Below are 23994 nucleotides of genomic sequence, written 5' to 3'. Positions count from 1 at the left end.
CCTGTTTTTCTGAAATTACTTGTTTTGCTAAATGGGTATCTTGTAGCACTTTCCTTCCTGGATGGAATTTCTTGGTGTATATTCCTAATTTTCATGCTCTTCTCTTAAGTTTAATACCGACCTTGATTTCATAAGGAAGACTCACTAATCATTTCAAACAATTTATTTACCAAGTGATGTATTGTTTCACAGATAACAAATGATGGTTTTTCTCAATCACATAATTAGCTTACTTTCATCATTAATCTTGTATCCAGTAAATATAATACTTTCTGGATTTAATATTAAAGTCAGATGAACTAATATAAAAAACTGTCTTCTAAATCTCAAAAGTACTGATATATTTAATGTAAGTAAGCTATTTTGAATCGTTCAAAATAATTTTTTTAAATTAAATGAATATAAAAATACTATAGCAAAATATAATTTTAGTAATTCTGAGTCTATATTCAAAAGCAATGAGAAAAAAACAAAATTCCTGGATTTTCCCAGCCATAGAAAAATTCTAAATGCTGATCTCAGTCATCAAGGCAAATGTAATTTTTTTCACTAATTACTTGGCTAACAATTCGATCAATTATTTTACACAAGAGCATACTGTAGTAAATACATTGGTACACTGTCTCAAGTGACATTGTCTTCAGATTACATTAATGAAACCTGATTTAGTACAATTTATCCATATTATTGATGGTGTTAAGTGTTTCATTTTGTTTTACTGGTAAATGTTTGAAAATAGAAGCCGATAAAAAGAGGGGATTTAAAAATAAAGAGAAATGTATGCTTGATAATAATTCCACACTAGGATGCAAAGAGAGGTGCTAGTTTAATGCTGCCTCCATGGGATTCACAGCAAAATAGATGATTAACACTTACCTTTTAAAGTTTTATGCTGTAAATGGCTAAAATGAAAAAATTCCAAATTTTAAGGCCTTAAACCTGATAATTCCACCATCTACTTTATTTAGTCCTATCTGGATTTGGCCTGAGTAGTATTTTCCACTACAATTTAGAAATGTCTTGGCTTTTTGAAAGTAGATACAAATGCTAAATCCGATATTGTCTCAATGTGGAACAGCTTTTGTTTTTCTGTTTAGACGCCGATTTTTTTTTTTTAATGAAAATGGCATAAAGCAAAAAGAGCCATTTTATTATTTATGGTAAAGTTATGAACAAAGTCTTTCTAAGAAGACTTATATATTTACAGATTATTACAAGTTTCTAGCTGTTGTTTTAGGGCTGAATCTATAATTATGGAAGGCAAGAGAATGGGGAATTTTGAAAGAAATAATCCATTAAGAAAGTTTAAGTTATTTTACTAAATAATATAAACATAAAGCTTGCAGGATATATATTATTTATTTTGGTATAGTAATATGTGATAATGTTTCAACAGGATAATTTTATTGCATACGGCCTTTTAAATATTTCGTAACTTTAACACATAGACTCATATACATACAATCGTTTTATGAAATAATTGTCTTTTCCCCTTTTCTTTGCTCAACATTCTACCCTTAGAAACCTGCAGAGAGTATAAGTATTAAAATCCAGGTGGCTGTCGCTAAAATAATTAGTTTTGTTATGGAGGCATTTTATATCAAATGAATTCCTAAACAGCAGCCAGTGTAAATCAATAGCATTCGTAAAAATCTTTTTCCAAGATTTAACGTATAATTTTGAAAATAATAATTTTATTTTGTGGTTGTGTAAAAGAGGATGTGGTATATATATGTGTGTTTAGAGTGTACATGCATGGAATGAAATTCCTTTAACGTACAGATGGAAGTTTATACTGATTTCAGTAAAGACCAGGACATAATGGTAATATGAATAACAGATAATAGCATCTGGCACTCTTAACATTTTAAGCCCTGAAATCTTTGGAGAACTGACAGTTGAATGAAACTGACAGCCCTGGTTATTTCTCAACATTTTCCTTTCGAGATATTTTGAGTTTTTTCCAGATCCAGGAATTTTTTTTAGGGGGCATCTGGACAGGCTATTTCACTGAGAGAGACAGACAATATTTTCTGAAAATTACCACCAAAATTAAGCAACTGTTGTGCATATGAACTAGATAACAATGAATTAGAAATAATCACTCAATTTCTGGTTGTGTATGTGTCTTATGTGGTGGGGGGAGAGGGAAGTGGCAAAGGGAAAGATGTGGGTGGGAGCAGGGACATACCACATTCCAGTCTCCAAATGTGAACAATAGATTGTCTGGAACACACATAGCTATTCCAGGGAAGCTCACTGGAAAGTGACAAGAAAGGATAAGTCCCGGAACTGTTTTTTGTGGTCACATTGTGTGGACTTGCCCGGATCACAGGAGCTCCACTCCTGCACCCGCAGAAACACTTTAGACAACTGTTGCCACCAACACACCTTGCCACCTGCCATTTCTTCATTCTTCTCTTTTTTCTTTCTTATTAAATTTTTCTCAATATCCCCTAAGCAGTCTCCAGTTTTTGGTGATTTTTTTTTCTTTTCCTTTTTTTCCTTTTACCTTCTTCTTTTTCCTTTTTTCCTTTTCCTCATTTACCTTTTTCCTCATTTACCTTTTCCTCATTTACCTTCTTCTCTTTTTTTTCTTTGTTGTAGGGAATTGCAGGCCTATTACTTAATTTCATATGACCAGGAGCAAAACTTTACCCCCCTCACATTTCTCCTCTAAAAAATTTGACAATAATCCTGCTTTTCAAGATTGTTGGGATAATGAGACATTGTGTATAAAGGCTCCTTATCTTTATTTTATTGAATGTGGTATCCCTCTGATAGCTTGTCAATGAGCGCATTTAATACAATCTAATTTTTCAAAATAATACCTACCAAACATTACATTTTTCATTTTCAAGATCCAGAACAGGATGTGAAAAACACTGTTAGTAGATTACCTTGGCACGGATGAGGGAATAGAGAACAAGAGTGAGAAACCATATCAGGAGTTAGAGTGATTCAGAAGTACTTTTATGTGTGTGTCTCCACCAGCCTTAGCTTCCCCAACCAATGCATCACCCTGTTCAGATAGCTGGGACAATAAGCATTTAGCTTAAACAAATATTCTGTCAGCTGAAACCTAGGGCAATCGCATTGAGTCCAAGAGCTCACTTAGCATCTCCAAAGTCCTCTTTGATACTCTTAGTGACACTGAATTCCCACATAGCTTCTAAATTCCAGATGTCACAATACCTAGGTTGAAAATTGTAGCAGTCCAAGCCTGTGTTGTCAGACCTGGAGTAAGTAAGCCGTTCTGTAAAGACCATCAATCCACTCTGAAGAATCCCATTTTGTGTGTGTGAATTTGCTGGGAAATGAAACACTGTCCCAGATATATATGCATGAGATAAAAACATACTCAAGTTGAATCTATAAAGCTACCAAGATGAATCCAGATGATTTTTTGAAATTAAGCAAAAAACAAGATTAAAAAGTAACAAAATATTTCTTATGAAATCTCATTTTCTGGCTTTCTGGGTGATAAGAACTGTGGCTAAGGAAGTGATAGGAACGGGTTTCTGAAAATATGAAGAGTGCAATGTTGACATCGTTGCTGAGGGCACAAAAGTATAATCAGTGTCAAACAACGCAAGACACCCTAGATGAAGATGAGAACCTACTTGAAGCAAATGTGTTTTGTTACTACTCAGGATTGGAGGCTTATGCCTGACACTTTCTGGTGAATACATTCGCCATAATCACAAGGATGAGTGCAGAAAGCCCAAGTGCCACTCTGCATATGGCATTGAGATACTCCCAGAAATGAGAACATGTTGGGATTTTGAACCTGCATGAAGCAGTTATACTTAATTCATGAGACACTGTCCTTCCTGTAACATAAGGACTTCTACTGAACCCATACCCACACATACTGGGCCAACGGTCAGGTTTCTCTTTAGGGCTGTAGATGCATTGTGCCATGATCTGAGCAGCAGTGGCCTGGCTGGAGATTAAGCAGTCATGTGAATTGAAGCACATTCCCTTACCCAAAGCTAACTCTTATGTAGTAGGACTGCATCAACAATTTTGATCTCATCACAATTGTGCCTCTTAACCTGCCCACTTCGTGGCTTGCTGCTTACTTCCATTTCAGACAAGATGTGCAGGATACTCGAGGGATGTGAACACTGACAGACTTTTAGATGATACACATAGACAGAATTAGGTGTAACCTCTGTTTTTTGGCACAAGCCTGAGATGGCAGTGGGCACAGTGGTCGGGGGAAAGATGAACACTTGCCAGTTTGTGGTCATCATTTGAGGCAAATGAGCTTCTTATACTTTGCAGGCATCAGTTTCACATTCGTTATCATCAAATATGTATTATTTTAATAAATGATTTTTCTAAAATAGTACTATGATAGATTGGTTAAGGCTGTCCTTGGATGCTTTGGGTGAATTTTGAAAAGCCAAGCAGAACAAAATGACTAAGGCCAGTATGACAGAATCTAAACAAAACCTGCAGTGTGTTAATCCCCTCATCCTTCCATGTGATGGCTTGAGTGCTGGAGACACACAGGCTGCCTCAGATGCTGAGGGTGTCTCCCAAGGGTCCACACCCAGCCACCTGATGCAGTTAGCCATTCCTCCCTCTCCACGTTGTGTGCCTGCGCGTGCTACTCTGTTTATCAGTGTATTTGGCTATAGGTCAGTCTTCTGAGCACATGCGTGACTGTGACACACATGCATGGTGGAAGTGTGTCCTATTCATTGCTGTATCTCCAGGTCCCATGTCACTGACTGGACTTGGAGATGTTGGCAAAACTGTGCTGAAGGAAAGAAGGAAGAAAGAAAGGAAGGAAGGAAGGAAGGAAGGGAGAGGGGGAAGGAGGGGAGGGGAGGGGAGGGGAGGGAAGGGGAGGGGAGGGAAGGGGAGGGAAGGGGAGGGGAGGGAAGGGGAGGGAAGCGACGGGAAGGGAAGGGAAGGGAAGGGGGAAAGAAAAACAGCCCAATCTTGTGATCAAAACTGTGTATGTTGACATATACTTTGAGATGTTAAGCATGTGCAAAAATCAAATTAGATCAACTTCAAAAAGCTATAAAAGGCGTTGCACACTGCTGCAGAGAATGGCTATTTCAGTTCTTTACACATATCAACTGGCAAGCCCATCAACAACTGCCCTGACAAATAGCAAAATAGGATTACCTACTGTAATAATTAAGTTCACATCTGCAATTACATAGAGTCTAAACAATTGAGTGTTCTGGCTATCAGTTCTTTTGAATGACACTGAGTAGTCCATGGCTAATCAGGCCTAGTCAGGTGGCTCAAGCCATAAGGCGAAGGTTAGATGAATTCCTGCACTGTCGCACCCTCTGGCTTTCAGGGCCAAAACCACCTCCAAGATAATCAAATACACAAATAGGTATCCTTGACTTCAAGATTAATTCAATTTAGACATCCAACATTTCGATCCAATGCCTTAAACAATGAGTCTATACACAGGTATGCTAACACAGTTCCTTCACAAAACCATGGAAAGAAATTTGACATGACTCAAAGATTCTTACTTGACCCTGATTTGATTTCATCTTCAACCCTCTGGTTCAGAAAGAATTAGTAAGCTGGCATTTCAATGTTAAGCAATACATTGCCCCTTATGGCTGCTATATGAAGGGATAGATAATATAATCTCTTGTGCAGGGCACAAAATTTCAGCCTTAATAGGAATAAAATTTACTATAGTGACCTTATTTTAGGCAAGTGATAATAAAAGTTGGATTTGTTAATGAATTTCCTCTGACATTAAAAATCATCACTTTATCAAAATCTAAAACAAGGTACAGAATTATGTATTATCTGAACAGGAGTGTGAAATATAATTTAGGAGGGAAAAGCTAGTGATACCCTGCAATCATGCTGTCTTCGACTTATTGATTGACATATGGAAACAATACCTCTTTCTCCTCCTCTGTCTTCCCGTGAGTTTTGCTATAGTTGATAGGAGTGTCCCAGCCCTCTCGGTCACAAAGAGCCTGATAGAATGCTGCATTGACCAGAATGCTGCTTGTTTTGAATGGGGAAGAGGAAGGAGTTGGAATAGAAGTGTTAGAGGAAGTTAGAGGTGCAGACTTGTCCAGGATTCGATTTTTTTTCATGCTTAAGTCCAATGTGCCATTTTCATCCACTTCTATTTCGGCTCCCTGGTATACAATAGGAAACAGAAAAACATTTAAGCAGTTTGCAGTTACAGCCTAGCCATGTGGGGCTTTTAAGGGATCATTTTAAATGTAAGCTTTTATGTAAGTATATCTGCTTTTAAATCTAGCTTTCTGATTTGCGTTGGGTAATGTTCAATTCTTAGGCAGACTTTAAGAACAGCCCCATTAGTGAGCTTTGTGTTTCTGGGTTTAAACAAAGTAAGCTTAATGTAAATAAGATGCTCCAAATACTAAATATATTGGCTAAAATGGTTTTATGAAAATGTGTGTGTGTGTATATACGTATACACACATATATACACACACACACATTTACAAATTTAGCTTTAAATCTTCTTTTCTAGTTTACAGAATTATCACTCTCAATTCATCATTTAAAGCATTCACATTTGTGTTTATCAAAAGGCATGTATAACTTTCCAACCCTTCAAATCATAATATTAATCTCACATGAGAAATATGCAAAAATAACCCACTGGAAGAGAATTTTTATTGGAATATTAAACTAATATAAAAGTAACATTTTACCCTAGGCTACGTGAGCCGGAAAAGCTTTGCTAAATTGTGGGGGGCAGGGAGAGGGAGGCAGACAGTGCAAACCATGCTTCACCCTGGTGGTGGTCGGGGGGTGCTTTGGGTAGCAGCTGACAGCCTGACTGAGGTTGAAGCCCTATAGTGCAAACTTAAGAATACTATAAAACAGCTTATTTTCTCCACATTTAGTGTGAGACTTAAAACTAAATCCACCGCACAGTATTTCTTCTTGAGATACCTTCTACCTTTGCCATGTGTTATTTCTTGGTTTTGTTTTTTCTGTGTCGGGAGGAACAGTACCCCATTCTGTATTTGGTTCAAGCTCCAGCAAACTGCTCACGTGCCTTGTATGTTCTACAAGATTCTCACACTGGGATGGCTCATGTGGTGTCATGAATTGTGAACATTACTGTGCAGTCATTCTCAGAAGGTATGAGGAAGGTGCCTGTCATTTTTCTAAATAGGTCGAATAGCACCTTTCTGGTATTTTCGCCATCATCCATCAATTTAAAATTAACTTCTTGACAATTTGGCTACTCTCTTTTTTTCTCTTGGCTGGCCACTCTTCTTTGAATATTTAGCAAGATCCTTAACTCTTGTGGTAACGAGCTACTTCCCAGAGGATTTGTTTTAACTCTTCCCTTTAAACAACCCCCACTCCCAACCCCCAAACAGGCGCCACTGGGCTGCATCAGCTGGGCTTGCTGCTTGTGCCTGACTTAGAAAATAAAAGCCTTTCTTTTATTTGCTTATTTTACCTGCAAAGTTTGTATTTTCAATCTCTCAGCCTACGAGATAGATATGCTTTACTATATTTGTGGGAGGTAAATACACTTCTAATATGTTGTACTAAGATGCTTTGGCCGTATCTTTCTGTCCCTTTTTAGTAAATAGTTTAATCTCTCGTGATAGTTTTAAGCCCCGAATTTGGCAGTACAGCTTATCCGGGATAATAACTTAGTAACCACAACATCTTATGCCATCTGTATAATATCAAATACATTTTTATACCAGCATTAATAAACCTTAGTTACAAAAATCCAAGATATTAACCATATCAGTGCCACGTGTGCTCTCTCTCCATGATCTCACAATGTATTCTGCCAGGAGCGCATCAAAACAATTTTTGGCTTCTTAGCTGATATGTAAATAGCAATGAAACAGAGCTATAGTAATCAAGTTTAATGGCCAACGTAAAGTAAAATGCTAAATATTGTAGTTGCTGACATTTTTCATAAAAAAATAAAAAAAAACTTGGGTTAAGACTGCACAACCAACATTCACATAAAATTCCAGACCTCTGTGACAGATGGCTTAGGAAAAAGAAGCCATGTGACTGGGCTGCAGAGTTTTATAGTGCAAAACCCATAAATAGTGCAGATTCGATTTCTCTGAAAAATATCAACTCTTCCAAGACAAGACTAATATATATTTTAATTTTTACAGGCAAAAATTCTAAATAGTCCATTAAGACAATGATAGATTCTAGGAGTTGTTGCGATTATACATTTCGAGTCAATTACTCCTAATGTTTAAAAGAGGCGCTTTCCTACATCCTGCGCCCAGCCTGCTGCTCTGAGCACCTGACTTCACTGGGAGAGAGCGGGCGGCTCACTGGGGAGCAGGGTACAGATGGGCTTTAAGTGAGCGCACAGATGCCTTCAACAATTACATGCAGTACCAGAGAAGGGTCCCTTTCTGCCCATAGATGGGCGATCACACGTTTACAGCATGGGCTTTTATTCAGAGCAGTATCAATGTGCATCACTTCTCTCTGTGCTTGAAACTCCAAATGGCAGCACAAAAAGGAGGGAGGGGCTGGGGGAGTTGTGGCAGATATGCATCCCCCACCCCCTCAAACTTCTAATATTCTGATTTCTTCAAGTGCTATTCTGGATCTTTAGTTTAAGTATTTAAATTTAAAGTTCTCTTGGGGCTAGGTATAGAATTACTAGTATTCATGTTCTTTCTGACTTAGAGGAGACATCCCAGGCCATCGATTTCAGCCACTTTTGAGCTACTGATGCTACCCACATTTTATTTATTCATTAAGTTATTGAGAAAGCACTTCATATTTTTAAGACATTATATTCTAGGGAAAATAAAATTGGAAAATAGGTTGTTTCTGCCTTCAATAAACTTATTTTTTACGCGTATGGATTTTTAGTGAAGGTAATTTTATAAATTTAATGTAAATTATAATTAAACTGAAGGTTGAACTAATTACTCATTATAATCCTTACCTTTACTATAAAATAAGAAGTGACCTAGATGGCCACCAACAGAGAAATACTTAACGAAAATATACTACCCCTATTTAATGGCACATTATGTGGTCAGGAAAGTGATAATTATGAACACTGTTTCTACATGGAAAATACTTGTATTACTGACAGCAGAGAACAATGTGGCATTCCTACTATGTTTACAACTAGGGAAAAAAGAGAGAAATGTGTTTTCTGAAAAAGAACAAAAAGGAAAACACAAAAGCGATTTTAGGTCCTTGTATGTAGAAGGTAGGCTTGTGGCTATTTTCTTCTATTATTTTTCAGGCAAATGACAACATTATATTGTTTTAGCAATTTTAAGTGGTCACACATTCAAAGTTTGTGATGAAGTAAAAATAAAATTGGCATTTTAATTTAAATGTTATCTTGTGAAAATTATTAATTTTCCAAACATTGATAAAACAAGAAAGCACTGTTTTCCTGACTTGGCAAGCTGTCTTATGAATACAGGATGGGTCACCTGCCATCTTTTCCCTGTTGACTTGGCTGAGAGGAAGTGCAAAACTAAGTGTCCTTCTGATTAGGTTTCTGCCATAATTAGCCCCTGGCTTTCATCTAGCAGCTGATGTTTTTTATTCTTGCTTCAAGGTTTTTTGTTTTGGGCGTATCTTTTCCATACTGAAAGCTATCTTAAATATGTTTTCAAAGTAGGCAGGGTATTAACACTAAACAGATGAAATGAAAATATCTTACTAAACGGTAATTATTAAAGCTGTTTAGATTATAAATTTCTGAAATATACTCAATATAAATAGAGGAGAAATTATCAGAGGAGAAATAACTAATGTAAGGTGTAAAATTTAAGTGAAATTTAAAACAGCTTCCCCAAGATCTTTGGGATTGGAATCGTGGTCCATGCTGGTTGGCCAGCAGCTTAGCTACTCTAAGATCTTAAGAAGAGAAGTTAGACAGGCATGAGTTCAAATTTCTATTCCAACAATTACAGTTGTGCCACTCGGAGAAAGTAATTTAGTATCTCTGTACTACTGTTTCTTCATCTGCAAAATGGGATAATAATATCTGCTTTACAGAAATTCTAGAGGGATTAAAAGGGATTAATGTGAGCCACATGCTTACTTACAATACCTGGCACATAATATGTCTTCCATAAATGACAGCTGATAATCATAATCATTTGACTGAGTTTGTTTTTTCAACTTCTACTTTAGATTCAGGGGATTGGACTAGGTTTTTGAATACGAAAGGAGACATGTTCTTAGGCTACTGTGCACAGGGCTAAAAGGCCAATTATTAAATAGCTGGTTTCCTTGCACCTGTATCAACCAGTGCCTTGTGATCCCTGACCCGAGACCCTCATAACATTTCACTCAGAATGTGTGGCAAATCTGCCCTGCTCTTAAAGTTACCAGAAAAGGCGGCATCAGGGTTCTCACCGCCCAGAGGGCCACCAGACTTCCTGATACCAGGCAGCAAGAATGGCGGTGCCACATCATGTTATTTCTAGGCCTTGTTCAAGCACAAAACAGACTTTGAACTTTAAACACTTCAAGCAAGTGTCAATTTTTTGTTTTCTTTTAAGGCACACTCTGCATATGCCATTTTGTCTAAACAGGTGGGGAAAACACCAAAACAAACAACAGAATGCCTGGCAAGCAGCAGAGATGAGGATAAAGATAGACTGCAAGGACTGTTCCTACCTCTGGTGATCAGGGTGGGAGGAAGGAAGAAAACGGGAGTGCATCTGCCTGGGGCCTGTACCGGAGGAAGATGCTCAGGAGGCCCAGCAGACCCAGGACTCTCTCCCACCTGTGGCCCCGTAGCAAGACCAAAGGGGAGCTCTTTGGAGCTGTGGCCCCTTTGTGTCTTCCAAATCATATTAATTCCAAATTAAAATGAAGGACATTATATGCATCTTACAACCAAGTTCTAGAATCAGGCCGGGTACGGTGGTTCATGCCTGTAATCCTAGAATTCTGGGAGGCTGAGGCAGGAGAATCTCACTTGAGCCCAGGAGTTGAAGGCTGCAACGAGCTATGATCACACCACTGCACTCCAGCCTAGGTGACAGAGCAGATCCTCTCAAAAAAAAAAAAAAAAAGAAAAAAAAGTTTTAGAATAAAAATAAAGCTGATATTGTGGCTCACGCCTGTAATCCCAGCACTTTGGAAGGCCGAGACAGGCGGATCACCTGAGGTCAGGAGTTCAAGACCAGCCTGGCCAACATGGTGAAACCCTGTCTCTACTAGAAATACAAAAATTAGCCAGGTGTGGTGGCGCACGCCGGTAGTCCCAGCTGCTCGGGAGGCTGAGACAGGAGAATTGCTTGAACCCAGGAAGCAGAGGTTGCAGTGAGTGAAGATAACACCAATGCACTCCAGCCTGGGCGACAGAGTGAGACTCTGTCTCAAAAAAAAAAAAAAAAAATTAAATTAAATAAATAAAGGTAATACTTCAGACAAATTTACCTTTAACCATTATGTCATCCACTAAGCATTGATAGTGGTAATTGTTTTCCCTTGATTTAATTTCTCAAAGAGATACTTAAAACATATGTAGGCAATATTGGTGGTACAAATATGTTGTATATATGCTGGATTGTATTTTAACAAATAAATAATTCCTTTGAAAATCTTCTGCCTCTGGGACATAATGGGCTCTGGTTTGGGCAGTGATTGGCAATGTCACAAGCACTGGTGCCTTCAGACTGGGGTGTGATGGGAGCCTGCACTTGAGGGATGCTGGTTGAGTGAATGAACAGCAGCATGAGCCTTCTGTGTTGGGAAGGGTGGATCAGTGACATCTTCCAGTTTTGGGGGCCAAGAGACTTGCCAAGGAGGATAACATTTTGGAATGTCCATATCACCCTTCATTATATTTTTAGAGTGTGTAGGAAATCAAAGTTTTTTTGCCCCTCTGAAAACAACCTCTGCTCCTATGATCTTCTATAAGATCATTTGCAATTTTACAAAGCACCAATTCAGATTGCCCATTAAGCTTGGAGTCCGTTGTAAGATTGCATACAGACAGTTAATATGTATTAGACCCAATATATGGGCATGAAGGCAATTTCAAAGTTAGTGTTCTTTGGCTTGATGTCAAAAAGGCTGTGCCCATGGGTGACAGTAAGATCTGTAATTCATACTCCTATGGGGTGCCTTATGCAAATGAGAAATGCTCATTATGTAAAGGAAAGAACTGGATGCAAGCAGAGGGGAATTGAGAAATCAGCCCTCACCCAAGTTCTGGTCAAATTCCCTACAAAGCCACCATGCCTGCCCTGGATGAAAGGAAGCTCACCTCTTCAAGCTTAGCTCTCTACCCAGAGCCATGCGAGGCAGGGACAGCTCCCAGAAGGTCACTTCTTTTCTCCTGCTTCATTGGTAAATTCCTCAAGGGCAAAGTCTATGATTGACCCTAACCTGTGGCCGGGGCAGTCCAGCACTTAGAGACCTTTGGTTGGTTCAGCTGTGAGTCCATCTACCAGGATGTCTTGCTAATATATCCAAAGTGCTCCATCGTGAAAGTTTGGAGTAAGGAGAAGCTGTACATTTCAAGACGCTTATTTCTACACATGAAACTCAAGAGATCTATGGATTTGAGCTATGAGAACTAAGCGTACTAATTGCCTGCCGTGGTGGAAGAATCAAATAATAGTGGAGAGATAATCAGGCTAGCATTCAATGTGGAGGCAAAGTCTGTCTCTGATTAATCCTACATTAAGTAAAAGGCAGCACTGACAACAGAAAAGGCCTACATCAGGCATGGTTTCATCAGAGGCTCAGTTTCAGGGTGAATTACCTTGGCTTTCTCTCACTTTTGCTAAAATAATTATCTTGTTAATTCAGGAATAAATGAGATTCTCTTCAACATTAAGAAAATAAGGTCCAACCAGGACAGAATTCTAGAAATTGTTACAGTTGTGTGCAAATGTGTGCATGTGCATGTGTGCACGTGTGCATGTGTGTGTGTGTGCGCGTGCACTGGCAGAAGGATTCTGCACAAAGTGACAATCTAGGGCGCCATGTTTATCTCATTTTAGCAACTACTATGCAAAGGAGACGATTTTCATGGGAAAACGGTTTTTAGAACTCCCAGCATAACAAACTCCTTTGGGAAGTCAATCTGTGTGCTCTCTGTCTCTTCCACCCTCGTCACCACATCAATTGTTTGGCTCCTGCGGTTAAGACTTGGTTGGCACTGAAAGGCTGAGGCGTGTGGCGAGCTCCTGTCACCTGGGCATGCAGGATGAGCTCCGTGGAGCAGTCTGGCACGGAGCGCTCCCACCAGGAGCCCAAGAACACACACTGAAAGTCGACTATTTGATTTTTTGAAACGTGTCCATTTAGCAATTGCTTTTCTAACCAAAAATATGTTTTTAAAATAGAACACATATTGATAAGGGAAAAAGCCCTGTAATTTTAGTCATCTTTGTTTGATATGTTGCTTGGTGTCATTGTCATAGAAGATGGAGAATCTAAAGGTGAGAGGCAGAATTCTGAGGAACAGGAACACATCTACAGGCACAGATGGACAGCATTCATTCTAGAACCACTTACCGTAGTCATTTCAGTAACATCAATAATTATAATATTGGTTCCTGTATTCTCATAGGACAGCCTGAACAACCAAATGATAAGGCACTAAGAAGGAAGCGATTTTAGTATTTCTCCAAGTAGACGGCTATTTGAATATATACCTTTTAAAAGGAGGAATTTATTCAGATTAAAAAAATGAATTTAAAAATAAAGTTGCATTTAAAAATTCCCTAAATCACCTATGTAAATAATTTGTGACTAGGAATCTTTTGAATTTGGATCGCCTGGTGTACATATGTATATATTTTTTATTTTTAGAGGATGTGTTTCTCTTTGTTTAAGAACCTCATTTGTTTAAAAATTGTTTTTGAGTGGTTTTTGGCCACCAACTCTTCCTGGGGTTTACTTGGCTCAGCTTTGTCCAGAAGCTAATTCTGATTCTTCTGTCAAATGCTCGGTGGCACCGTGTTACCTGCTCTCCTGAAGGCCTGGCACAGCACAGGCAGCAGCTGACCATGCCGGGGACCGGCACACTTAAAGGGGAAAAGAGGAGCCATGGTCTTCAAGTGCCCAGGTTTCAGGGTTAGCATTTAACTCAGAAAATCTTCCACATAAAGCAGGGTAACATTTATTCTCAAGTAAGTCTGGGCAACTTATTTCAGTGGCTTCAGCCATCTAGGTAGTGAAATCGTTTCTTTGAACTGAAGCCCTTTCTGTAAATAGGAGTTTCTGCTCCAGCTGACAGCAGGGGCAAATGGCTGAGCCACTTTTACAAGCTCTGTGGATCGCTGTGACTGTGGCATCAGAAGCCCTTCGCTGTCAAAGGGCATGAAGGATCTTTGTTTTTTTGTTTTCATCAAATTACTTCTCATTGTCAATTGGGAAGGAAAGGAGAGGGTATTGGAGAAATGTGATTAATTAAATGGGCTTCAGAAATGGGGTGTTTTTAAAACTTCACAGCATGTGATTTTGTATTTGAATGCCCTGAGTTCTCAACCCTCCCTGAATCATCTCCTGTTGATTTCATGTATTCAGGTTCTACCATGTGTCTCTGGAGAATACTGTGGCAACTTAGACTATCTTATGTTACACAATAGTAACATATGCAATGACAAAATTTCATGGGTCAATTTTGCAAATGTTTTACAAGTCACCGTTTGATCACACATTTCTTACCATCTTTGATTTGCAGACACTGAAAAGCTTCCATTGTTGAGACTTATTTTAATAGCAATCCTCTTTTCTTGTGTGCCAAATTCCCCATAGCAAAAACAGCTTTGAAACGTGTAAATTCTCCCCAACCCATCTCTGTAACTCACTTCTCCTCAAACTTTGGTACCCCAACTTCAAGAGGAGCCACAGAGCAGGATGTGCACACTTTCATCCTTCTTTGACCCCACCAAGCTCATCCCTGCCTGCGTTCCTCTGAGCCTCTTCCTGAGACAGGGAGGGGATCGCTTCAGAGGTTGGGGAGCAGAGTGGTAGTGAAAGTGGTTAGGAACATGAAAGGCAGTTTATTCTCACGGTTCAGTCGCTGGCCCACCCTCCAGGCTCTTGGACTGGCCTACCTTGGCATGCAGACTCTGTGGCTTGTTGGAGAGGATGTCTGTGGCTTCCCTGCAGCGGGTGGAAAGGTTCAGGATGGCAGCAGCTGCTGCTATGTGGGTGTCTTCACTACATTGACCGTAGCTATAAGAGCTGGCACAGCCAGGGCTCTGGGTGTGGGCGCCTGCACTAGGCAGTCGATTAGGAAATTTCACTGGATTTGAAAAATGCTTTGCTGTTGAAGAGAGATTTGATTAGCAATTGCATGTACATGGTTTTAGTCATTAAATAGATTTGTTTTTTTCAAGATATAACTTCTTGCATTAAAATATGTGAAGAATAAATTAAAACACGTGCCATTATCCATGGGAACATTAAATGAAGGTTATCCAGACGGTTTTCACAGAGATTCACAGAACAAATGACATAATTGCTGGGAGGGAATGCCTATTCTCTTAATATTTTTATATTTACACTTCTTATGACAAAAACTCCATAACTAATGTTATGGGGCAGGTGCACTGGTAACATTTGTGGCAAAAATTGTAGATAAAAAAACACACTAGCAAAACCTACCAGGGACTACAGAGAGTTTAAGGCATGCCCACTGGAAAACTGCATATATGTGAGGACCAGTGATTCCAGTGGCGCAAAAAAAAAAAAAAAAAAAAAATGTGTCCTTTCAATATTTGTTTTCACAATAACAATTTCTACTTAGACATGGAATTGTATTTTTATTATTTGATACGCAGGCTTGTTTTGTCCTTAAACCAGTAGAAGTTGTTCTTTACCCAACTAGATGGAACTAAATAGATGGTGGAGTCTTTAATGAGCTGGCATTTTGCATATTTAGGGAGAGAGAGATAAATAAAGGGCAGGAAGAAAATGTTCTCAAGGTGAACAGAAAGGCAATTTAGTTATCAAGGCTGAGTTTCCATTTTATGTTTCTGTTGTGGGTACCAAGGCATTACTGAGAGAATTAAACATATTTCTCTTCATTCTTGAGTATTTGTAAACATCACTCAAGGTTATAGGAGAAACACTCAAGATTTAATGTGAGCTAATATAAAAGCATTTAGCTTTTTATTTTATATTAAATTTTTTTATTTTAAATATTTGATTCTTACTTTTCATAAAACAAAACTTAAAACACTGGCAAATGTTATATTTCTACAATTACAAGAATATGAAAATGTCACTGAATGTTTTGCACTTTTAAAAATCAATGTCCATACTCTATGAGTACATTGAATGCTCTTATTAACTAGCTTCGCTGGAATTAAACATATATGTATGTATGTATATTGTGTGTATATATAATAAAATTGTATGTCTGTATAGGCACACACCAAATTGCATGGATAGATAGATACAAAACTGTGTGTATAACTTTTCCCCTAAATCTAACAGGTTGTTAGTGGTTATTTATGTTAGTTGGAACCTATTTTTGGTAAGATTAGGTAAAATATCTTTTAGAGTGTAATGTACCTCTCCCTGATAGGCAAATTCCTTTCAAGTCTGTTTACTACTGGGTTTTACACGAAATTCTAGTTGTCTGAAAGAATTCATCAACATCACACAATGAGGTAAACATTCTGTGCTCTTAAGAGCACTCAGTTTCTGTAGCCTGGTGTAAGTTCAAAGGGATTCTATGGCTATGCAGAACGTTGTAAAAAATTCATTGTCTAGGAGAACTCAAGTGCACATTATTTAGCTCCTTCCTTTGTGGAAGTTAAGTGACCATAATGAAGAAATCATGACCTCTATTGGTTCCCAGTATTTACTTTCATACCTTTTCATTAGAATGTTTAAGGACTCCCAACAACTTGGAGAAATGTGTAAGAAGAAAAAACACCAGGTTTCATATATTATACCATATTTGAGTTATGGTCTTCTATATGGATGTGTTAGCATTAAAGAATATTAATGTATTTTAAGTGTTTCCATATTCATGCTTCAGTTTGGGAGTAAAGATTTCCACAGCCACACAATTTTTTCTATTATAGTAAAATCCTGACTTTCAAATTGTTTCTTAGACTCCTCAACTTCCCTTCCACCTTTAGTTTGAATGCTTTTGCTGAGTTAAGTAATATTTTAAACAGCATTTCAACATTTTACCTATTAGATTTCCATAATTTCAATAAAAATAAATATTACTGCATTACAACAGTCATCACATTTTTCAATATAGTAATCCAAACTCCAGCTAACTGTGAGTTAAATATTTCTTTAGAATTATTGTACTTAGATTCAACAATAGCATCATATTTGTAGAATAATTAATTCATTAACTATTCACTATATTATATGTAACTTCAGTATAAAATCAATAACATTGATCAACTTATTATTGTTTTCTTTATTGTATTTTACTCGAATATATTTTCTCTCCTGCCAGTTGTATTTAGTATATCATATATTTAAGTACAGCCCCCTGGCCCCCGATACACACATACACCCACACACAAGAAGCATTTTGGGGAAATGAGCATTAGAGCTCAAAGCTTACATTCAGGAAATGGTGGTGTTTTTTGTCCTTGCACTGTTTGTATGAGAGGGCGTTTACCAAAAACTTGGGCATCAAAACTGGCATAATCAAATGGTGCTTTTCCAAACTTCTCTTGTTCTTTTGACATTGTGGCTCTGGGAGAGGTGATGGCTTGTGACGGGAAATTGAATTCAATTTGCTTCACCAAGCTTGTCCTGGAGAGGGGGGCGAAGCAGTTCAAAAGAAATACAATGAAACTACTGGTGAGCACATTAGTGTCAGAATTTACAGTAGATACATGCGTCACTCCTGAAGGTATCCACAGAGACACTGAACAATAAGAGAGACGGGGCCACGGCAGGACAGAGGAGTGTGCTCTGGACCCATACGGGGAGATGGAAAGATGCTCTGGGCTCTACGTCACTACATGATGCTGCGTACTCTGGGTCCTAGTCCTCCCATCAGCAAATTAAGAATATGCAATCCTCCATTCATCTTATGAAGATATCATGAGCAAATATTTGATGCTTATTAGCATTTTGAGTTCTTAAAGTTCTTAAAGGTGGGTGCGGTGGCTTACGCCTATAATCCCAGCCCTTTGGGAGGCCAAGGTGGGTTGATCATCTGAGCTCAGGAGTTTGAGACCAGCCTGGCCAACATGTTGAAACCCCCGTCTCTACTAAAAATACAAAAATTAGCCAGGTGTGGTGGCACACACCTGTAATCCCAGCTACTCAGGAGGCTGAGGCAGGAAAATCACTTGAACCCAGGAGGCAGAGGTTGCAGTGAGCTGAGATCATGTCACTGCACTCCAGCCTGGGAGACAGAGCAAGACTCCATCTCAAAAAAAAAAAAAAAAAAAAGCCATGTTACCATCAGTAAATACAGGTTAAGGCACTGACAAAGTGTGCACGTTCTGCTTGTTAGAATTGTTCATTAGATTGGCAATGAATAGTCACAATTATGACCAGCAAGCAAGTGTTATCATATTCCGTTCAGAAGTGATGCGAGGCTCTGCTCAGTCCTGCAGAGCTGGCAGAAATCTGATGCCTAAGAGGGGCAGTGCAGACACCAGAGATTTGATTCCTGAATTGGGAGTTTCTTCCTGGGCTTTTCACCTTTTTTCCTTGCCTTCAGTCAGAATGTTTTTGCTGATTTAAGTAATACTTTAAATGGCACTTCAATATTTTATCAATTGAATTGCCATCATTCAATATGAATCAAAATTACTGTATTATAATATCTATCACATTTTCTACATACTTATCACAATCTAAGCTAAATGTGAATTATATATTTTAGGATTGTTGTATTTGGATTAAACAAGGGCATCATATTTGTGTAGCACTGATTCCAGTCAAATAAAACACAAATCATTTTCTGCTGTGGTCTAATGGTAAGAGAACATAAACAAATATACCTTTCAAAATTTAGCAATATTAAAAGATATATTTTTCTCTTTTTTCCACCAAAACTGTCAAACTCATCAGAATGCCAAAATTTCCAATGAGTTTTTTTTGGATTAGGTTTTACAAAAACTTTTCAGCTGCTATATAAAAATATCTGAGCAACTAGTTGATCTTATTGCCTATATAAATTGGTTTAGAGCCTTAAAGCTGCATATATATTCTAATCTAAAACAATATTAATCTTTTAAGAAATGAGCAAAATGAAATTCAATATTCTTTCTATATTTGCTAACTAACTTACTTGGGGAGAAACTAGAGTGTACAGTCATACCAACCAAGAATCTTACTTTAAGATTTCTAATTGCTACTTATTCAGTAATTCATCATTTTCACTTGACATATGTTCTTCACACATGTGATTTAAATGCCGATTTTGACTCTTTTCATCAAACCTATAGAAGCAAAATATTAAGGGAAGCCGTATCTTGAAAATGTTGAAATGTCTAATAACTGGTTTTATATTTCAGTGACTCAGTAACAATAGTTATCTGATCATCTAGCTTAATCATGAAATCATTTTCCCTACAAAAATGATTCTATGGCAATAAACATATAACTTCACATTAAATATCATCATATATACTTTAGTATTTAGATACAAGATCTTCCAAATTTCTAGATATCACCAAGAGCCTGGGAGCTACCAGGACCAATAGGAGATATTTTATTAATAGCTCTCAATCATGGAATGAATTTTTGTTTTAAGTATATTATATGTGTTTGTGGAACTGAAGGATGAATATATAACATCACATATTTAGGAAAGGCAGGAGTGACTTCTGATGGCATTTTCTCCAGGCAGAAAGGTGAAGTCAGTGATGAAGGGGTGCTCATCTGACTTGTGGGTATACCTAGTAACCCACAATTCTGATTAATGTAGGCTATGGTATATTAATTCTTTTAGATTCACCCCTATTATGTTACCTTTGCAAAGAGATGACTTTCAAGTTAAACTTCTGGAGAGTTTAGTAGTTCATTCCAGCAACGATGTCATTAACTAGACCAGCCTCTGGTCTAGTGGGGTGGGCTGCATACACAGGTCTACTGGGGCTGACAGGTGAGGTCAAGCCGCAGGGAACTGACTCATGAAGGACCAGAGGCCCCGCTGTGCAGGAGCCTGGATGAAGAGAGCACCAAGAACATCGTTGGGAGTTCATACCTGTGGGCCTGGTCAGGACACTGCCCAGTTTGGGGAGAATCAAGCTGATTTTTATCCTGGGACATTGCCAATTTTTCAGCTGCAGCAATTGGACAACCAGAAAGACTGTTTAAAAAAAGAAACACAGGAGGATTTTAGTTAAAATGATAATATGATTTGTTTTGGCATGTGCCTCACAGCACACTTGGCACACACTAAATGTTAAGTCATATTAATAGTTCACTTAGCACCACGCACACACTGAAAGATCCCAAAGGGTTTTGCAAACTACAGTGTCAACACTTGCTCCCATCCCCATCTCAGAGGTGAAAGGTAACCAACTCATTTTTAAACATAAAAACATTATGTAAGGGATAAATAACTAAAGCATTTGGAAACTTCTTAATATTGTAAGTGAATGTGCTCATTCCAATTGCAGTGTGTCCAACTCTAGAAGTTAGCATGATAACTCCTTGACTTATCTTAGCATCTTTAGAAAAATTTTAGGAACTCAGTTTTTCATCTTAGTTGAAATTCAAAGTGCAGAATGTGAAGTTTGCTGGCATAGTGCATATAAGTCAAATAGTACCTCATCGCCACATAATCGACTTGTAATATAAAATGTGAATATCAAACAATCAGCATTTTCACCCCAAATATTTATAGATACACAATACATTTTCATGTAAATGCACATATGTGTGTCTTATGCTACTTGCAATTTCAGTGAAGTGATGTCTACCCTATACCTGGTTTATAGTTACAACAATTGAAGCCCTGTTGGTACCTTTTTAATGTCTATTGGACAGGATCCAGGATAACCTAGAAGCAACTCTTTGCAATGTCAAAACAGCAACGGTGAGGTTCTGGAGCAAAAGACAGCACATTCTATTTGTATGATTATATGAATAGGTAACCCCAGCAACTCCAAATATAATATTTTTTCATTATCATAACTGGCTGCTAATATACAAATTTCTAAGAAAGGAAATGATGAGGTCCTTTCTTTTTGACAATGCACATGCTGAGAATATTTCTTCTCTATTTCAAGTGTCACATACTGGATAGTGATGCAGCAATTTTCATTACACATTGGTAACCCATCATTTTATTGGTGGAATGTTTCTAGCACATTTTTTTAAAATGCAAAATGATTATCGTCTAATGAGAATTACCTCCTGTGGGTGTTGCGGTTGCTGTTCACATGACCCCTTCCTGTGCATCCTGGCGTGGGACACTTGAGCACATTTTCATGCATGGCAAGAACTAAGCACAAAACAACACATAAAGGAAAGGATACTTTACCATAAATACAAAGCACAGTAACACATGTATCTCTCAACTTTGCATTTAAATGACTTTAGTTCCAGCATCCACCATGCTCTCTCTATTCAGACACAAACAAGTGAGCATGGAAGAACTTCAGAAATTAAATCCAGCAAGCTTGATCAAGTTTTAATTTCTCTAAACTCCACGTTATGTTTACACTAGACTTCAGTGAGATGATTCCGCTTATATTTAACGTAAACTGAAAAGCTTGTAACCTTCCCTTCACATGAATGTGATTTTCCCTGGGGGATGGATGGAGCACACCGTTTGTCATATAGTTCTATCATTTCCCTGCAGTTTGAAGTTCTGCGTATGGTCTTCTTTATTTTCTAAGTGACATTATTTTGATTCTTTGTCCATCCACCCCCTACTCCCCACACCCCATAGCCATTAGGTTACTGGGAGAAAAGTATGGTTGACCGAAGAGCCGGAGAACCAGTCTGAGGAACTGCTAATCTGGCAGGACAGCACTGAGCTGATTAGACTTAGTGACTTGCAAAATCTCACTTTTGAGAAGAGTGATGTTGAGCACTTCCATTTTTGCAATTTGTTTTGGCCCAAAAGAGTCTCAATAAGTAGGTTCACAAAGTGGAAGATGTAACAGGTCGATAATGTACAATGTAGAAGGTGGCAGCCCTCTGCTTCACTGTCAGTGGATAGCTCACCGCGGGGCTGAGGGTGGAGAGGGGGCCAAGGCTCGCTCCTACTCAGGGCCCTCCACTGCTGCAGGATGTCCTGAGACAACACCAAGGAATATGTTCCCACTGCGAGAGGAGGCCAGGAGGACAATGGTGACTGCTTTGTGATGCGTCGATGCTGACTGGTCCTGAGCTTAAGGAATCCATGCCTCCAGGTGAAACAGAACTGTGTAGTCACAGTTTCATAACCATGACTTATTTTTGTATTCTGGTGATTTAACATCTGGGGCCTTGCTAACTCTGGAGGGACTGCCCCTCCCAGGCTAGTCAATTCCCAGAGAGAATGAACAACTTTCCCACAAGCACACTTTAAAAATGCAACCCAGCCAATCTGGAACCCACAGCCCAACTACCTCCTTTACTGGGCGCTCACCCTCTGGGGCACTGTTCTTCTGCTCTGATCACTCCAGAGGCAGGTACCAGACAACTAGGGACAGCCCCTATGCCCCCGAGCCTGCTGAAATCAGTCAAACTGGCCAGTCCTAAGGCTGCTTACCCTGCCCCATCAGAAACCACCATAAAGACTCTGGCCCACTGTCTGCACTCCCTCTACCCCTGAATTCCCTGGTGCTTTCCTGTGTGGCCCTCTGTGCTGTGGCCTGGCCCTTACTCTGGGCACTGTGAGGAACTAGCTGTCTTTCCTATGGCAATTGTCTCTTGATCTGTTGGCTTTCTTGCACCTTGAATTTTCTATAAATACACTATATTTTAAAACCCACAGCTAGATGGAATTGTCTTGACATAGTTTAAAAAAGTTTGTTTCCATTCCTAATTCCAAATTGGGAGACAAAGAGGATAACATCTTGACGATCTGGCGTGCATAAGCAGAAGCTTTGAGGGACAAGCGGTACTCACTTTCCAGGGGAACCCGCACTTTGTGGGGGCACCCCGAAAGGCTGCGGTGGTGGGGGTAGAGCCCCGTCACATGTCCCGTGCCATCACACCCAGGGATCGGGCACTTGGTCTCCCTCTTTTCAGGCCTTGGTGAATCTATGTAGAAATTAAATTGAGAAATGCATTTGGTTATTCTTGCTTTTCTTCCCATTCAATAGAATGGCCTTGCAGGGTGACATTCTCACTTTATTCAGTTTTACTGTTATAAACATTCTTCTCACATTGCCTTGAATAAGACCCTCAACTAAGACCTGTGGAAATAGAAAACACGTTTTCAATTTTCTTGGTTTCCTAAGTAAAGGCTGACACAGGGCAAGGGAGTGTTAAAATATAGAGATGGTTTTAAGTTGTCATGTCACATATTGTAGTTAGAGCCTCATTATGAAAAATCAACCCTGTGCTAGGGGATGAACAGGCTCCCTAAAAGAAAAAATAGTGAGAAAGAATTTATTTAAACCAAAACCATTTCTTATTGAAAGTCTAGAAAAAGCCAGACTCAAAATGACAAAAACAAAGAAACCACCATATCTGAGAAAGACCTGTCCAGCCTTGGCCCTGCAGGTCCTTGGGCTTGGGGGTGGAGAGCAGAGCCTGCTCCCTCCAGAGCAGCTGGCAGAGTTGGACAGGGCAAGGACACTGGCTTGTGTCCTGTCTGTCCAGTGCTAGTGATTCACGGTCTCGAGATTCCAACACCCCCACGGGTTGCTACTTGGGATCAGCATGCAGTGAGTACGGGGAAGAAGCTGCTGATCTCACTCTAAATGCAGAATCCAAAAACTGAGGCAGCAGGAAGACTTGGAAGGGAAATGTTCTTGCAGGAGACTTACAGAAAATAGAAGTGCAAAGAGTGCAGGCCACTGAGCAGAGGTCCAGAGAGCACCCCCAGGAACACCAGCGTGGGTGGGGCCCACGGGAGCAGCCAGGCATGGCAAGGGACACCTGCTCACGCAT

General features: G+C 39.0%; 1 protein-coding gene across 8 annotated transcripts in view; it reads right to left on the bottom strand.

Annotated features, from left to right (window-relative positions):
- The window catches only part of ST18 (ST18 C2H2C-type zinc finger transcription factor), a 110685-nt gene that overhangs the window by 33707 nt on the left and 52984 nt on the right, over nucleotides 1–23994 (bottom strand). For 7 of the 8 annotated variants that reach the window (XM_063642813.1, XM_055286438.2, XM_055286445.2 and 4 more), the window contains 6 exons: nucleotides 23005–23139; nucleotides 21298–21388; nucleotides 20144–20248; nucleotides 17537–17730; nucleotides 15051–15262; nucleotides 5901–6146 (listed from right to left, as the gene is read on the bottom strand). In XM_063642813.1, the coding sequence (XP_063498883.1) occupies nucleotides 5901–6146; nucleotides 15051–15262; nucleotides 17537–17730; nucleotides 20144–20248; nucleotides 21298–21388; nucleotides 23005–23139 (983 nt within the window). The remainder of the gene's footprint in view (nucleotides 1–5900; nucleotides 6147–15050; nucleotides 15263–17536; nucleotides 17731–20143; nucleotides 20249–21297; nucleotides 21389–23004; nucleotides 23140–23994) is intronic. The other variant, XM_055286446.2, reaches the window with a different exon arrangement.

Source organism: Symphalangus syndactylus, chromosome 7 (genome assembly GCF_028878055.3).
Source record: "Symphalangus syndactylus isolate Jambi chromosome 7, NHGRI_mSymSyn1-v2.1_pri, whole genome shotgun sequence".
Classification (NCBI taxonomy): Eukaryota; Metazoa; Chordata; class Mammalia; order Primates; family Hylobatidae; genus Symphalangus; species Symphalangus syndactylus.
Note: the sequence above shows the minus strand (reverse complement) of the source record. Positions and strands in the feature narration are given on the sequence as shown.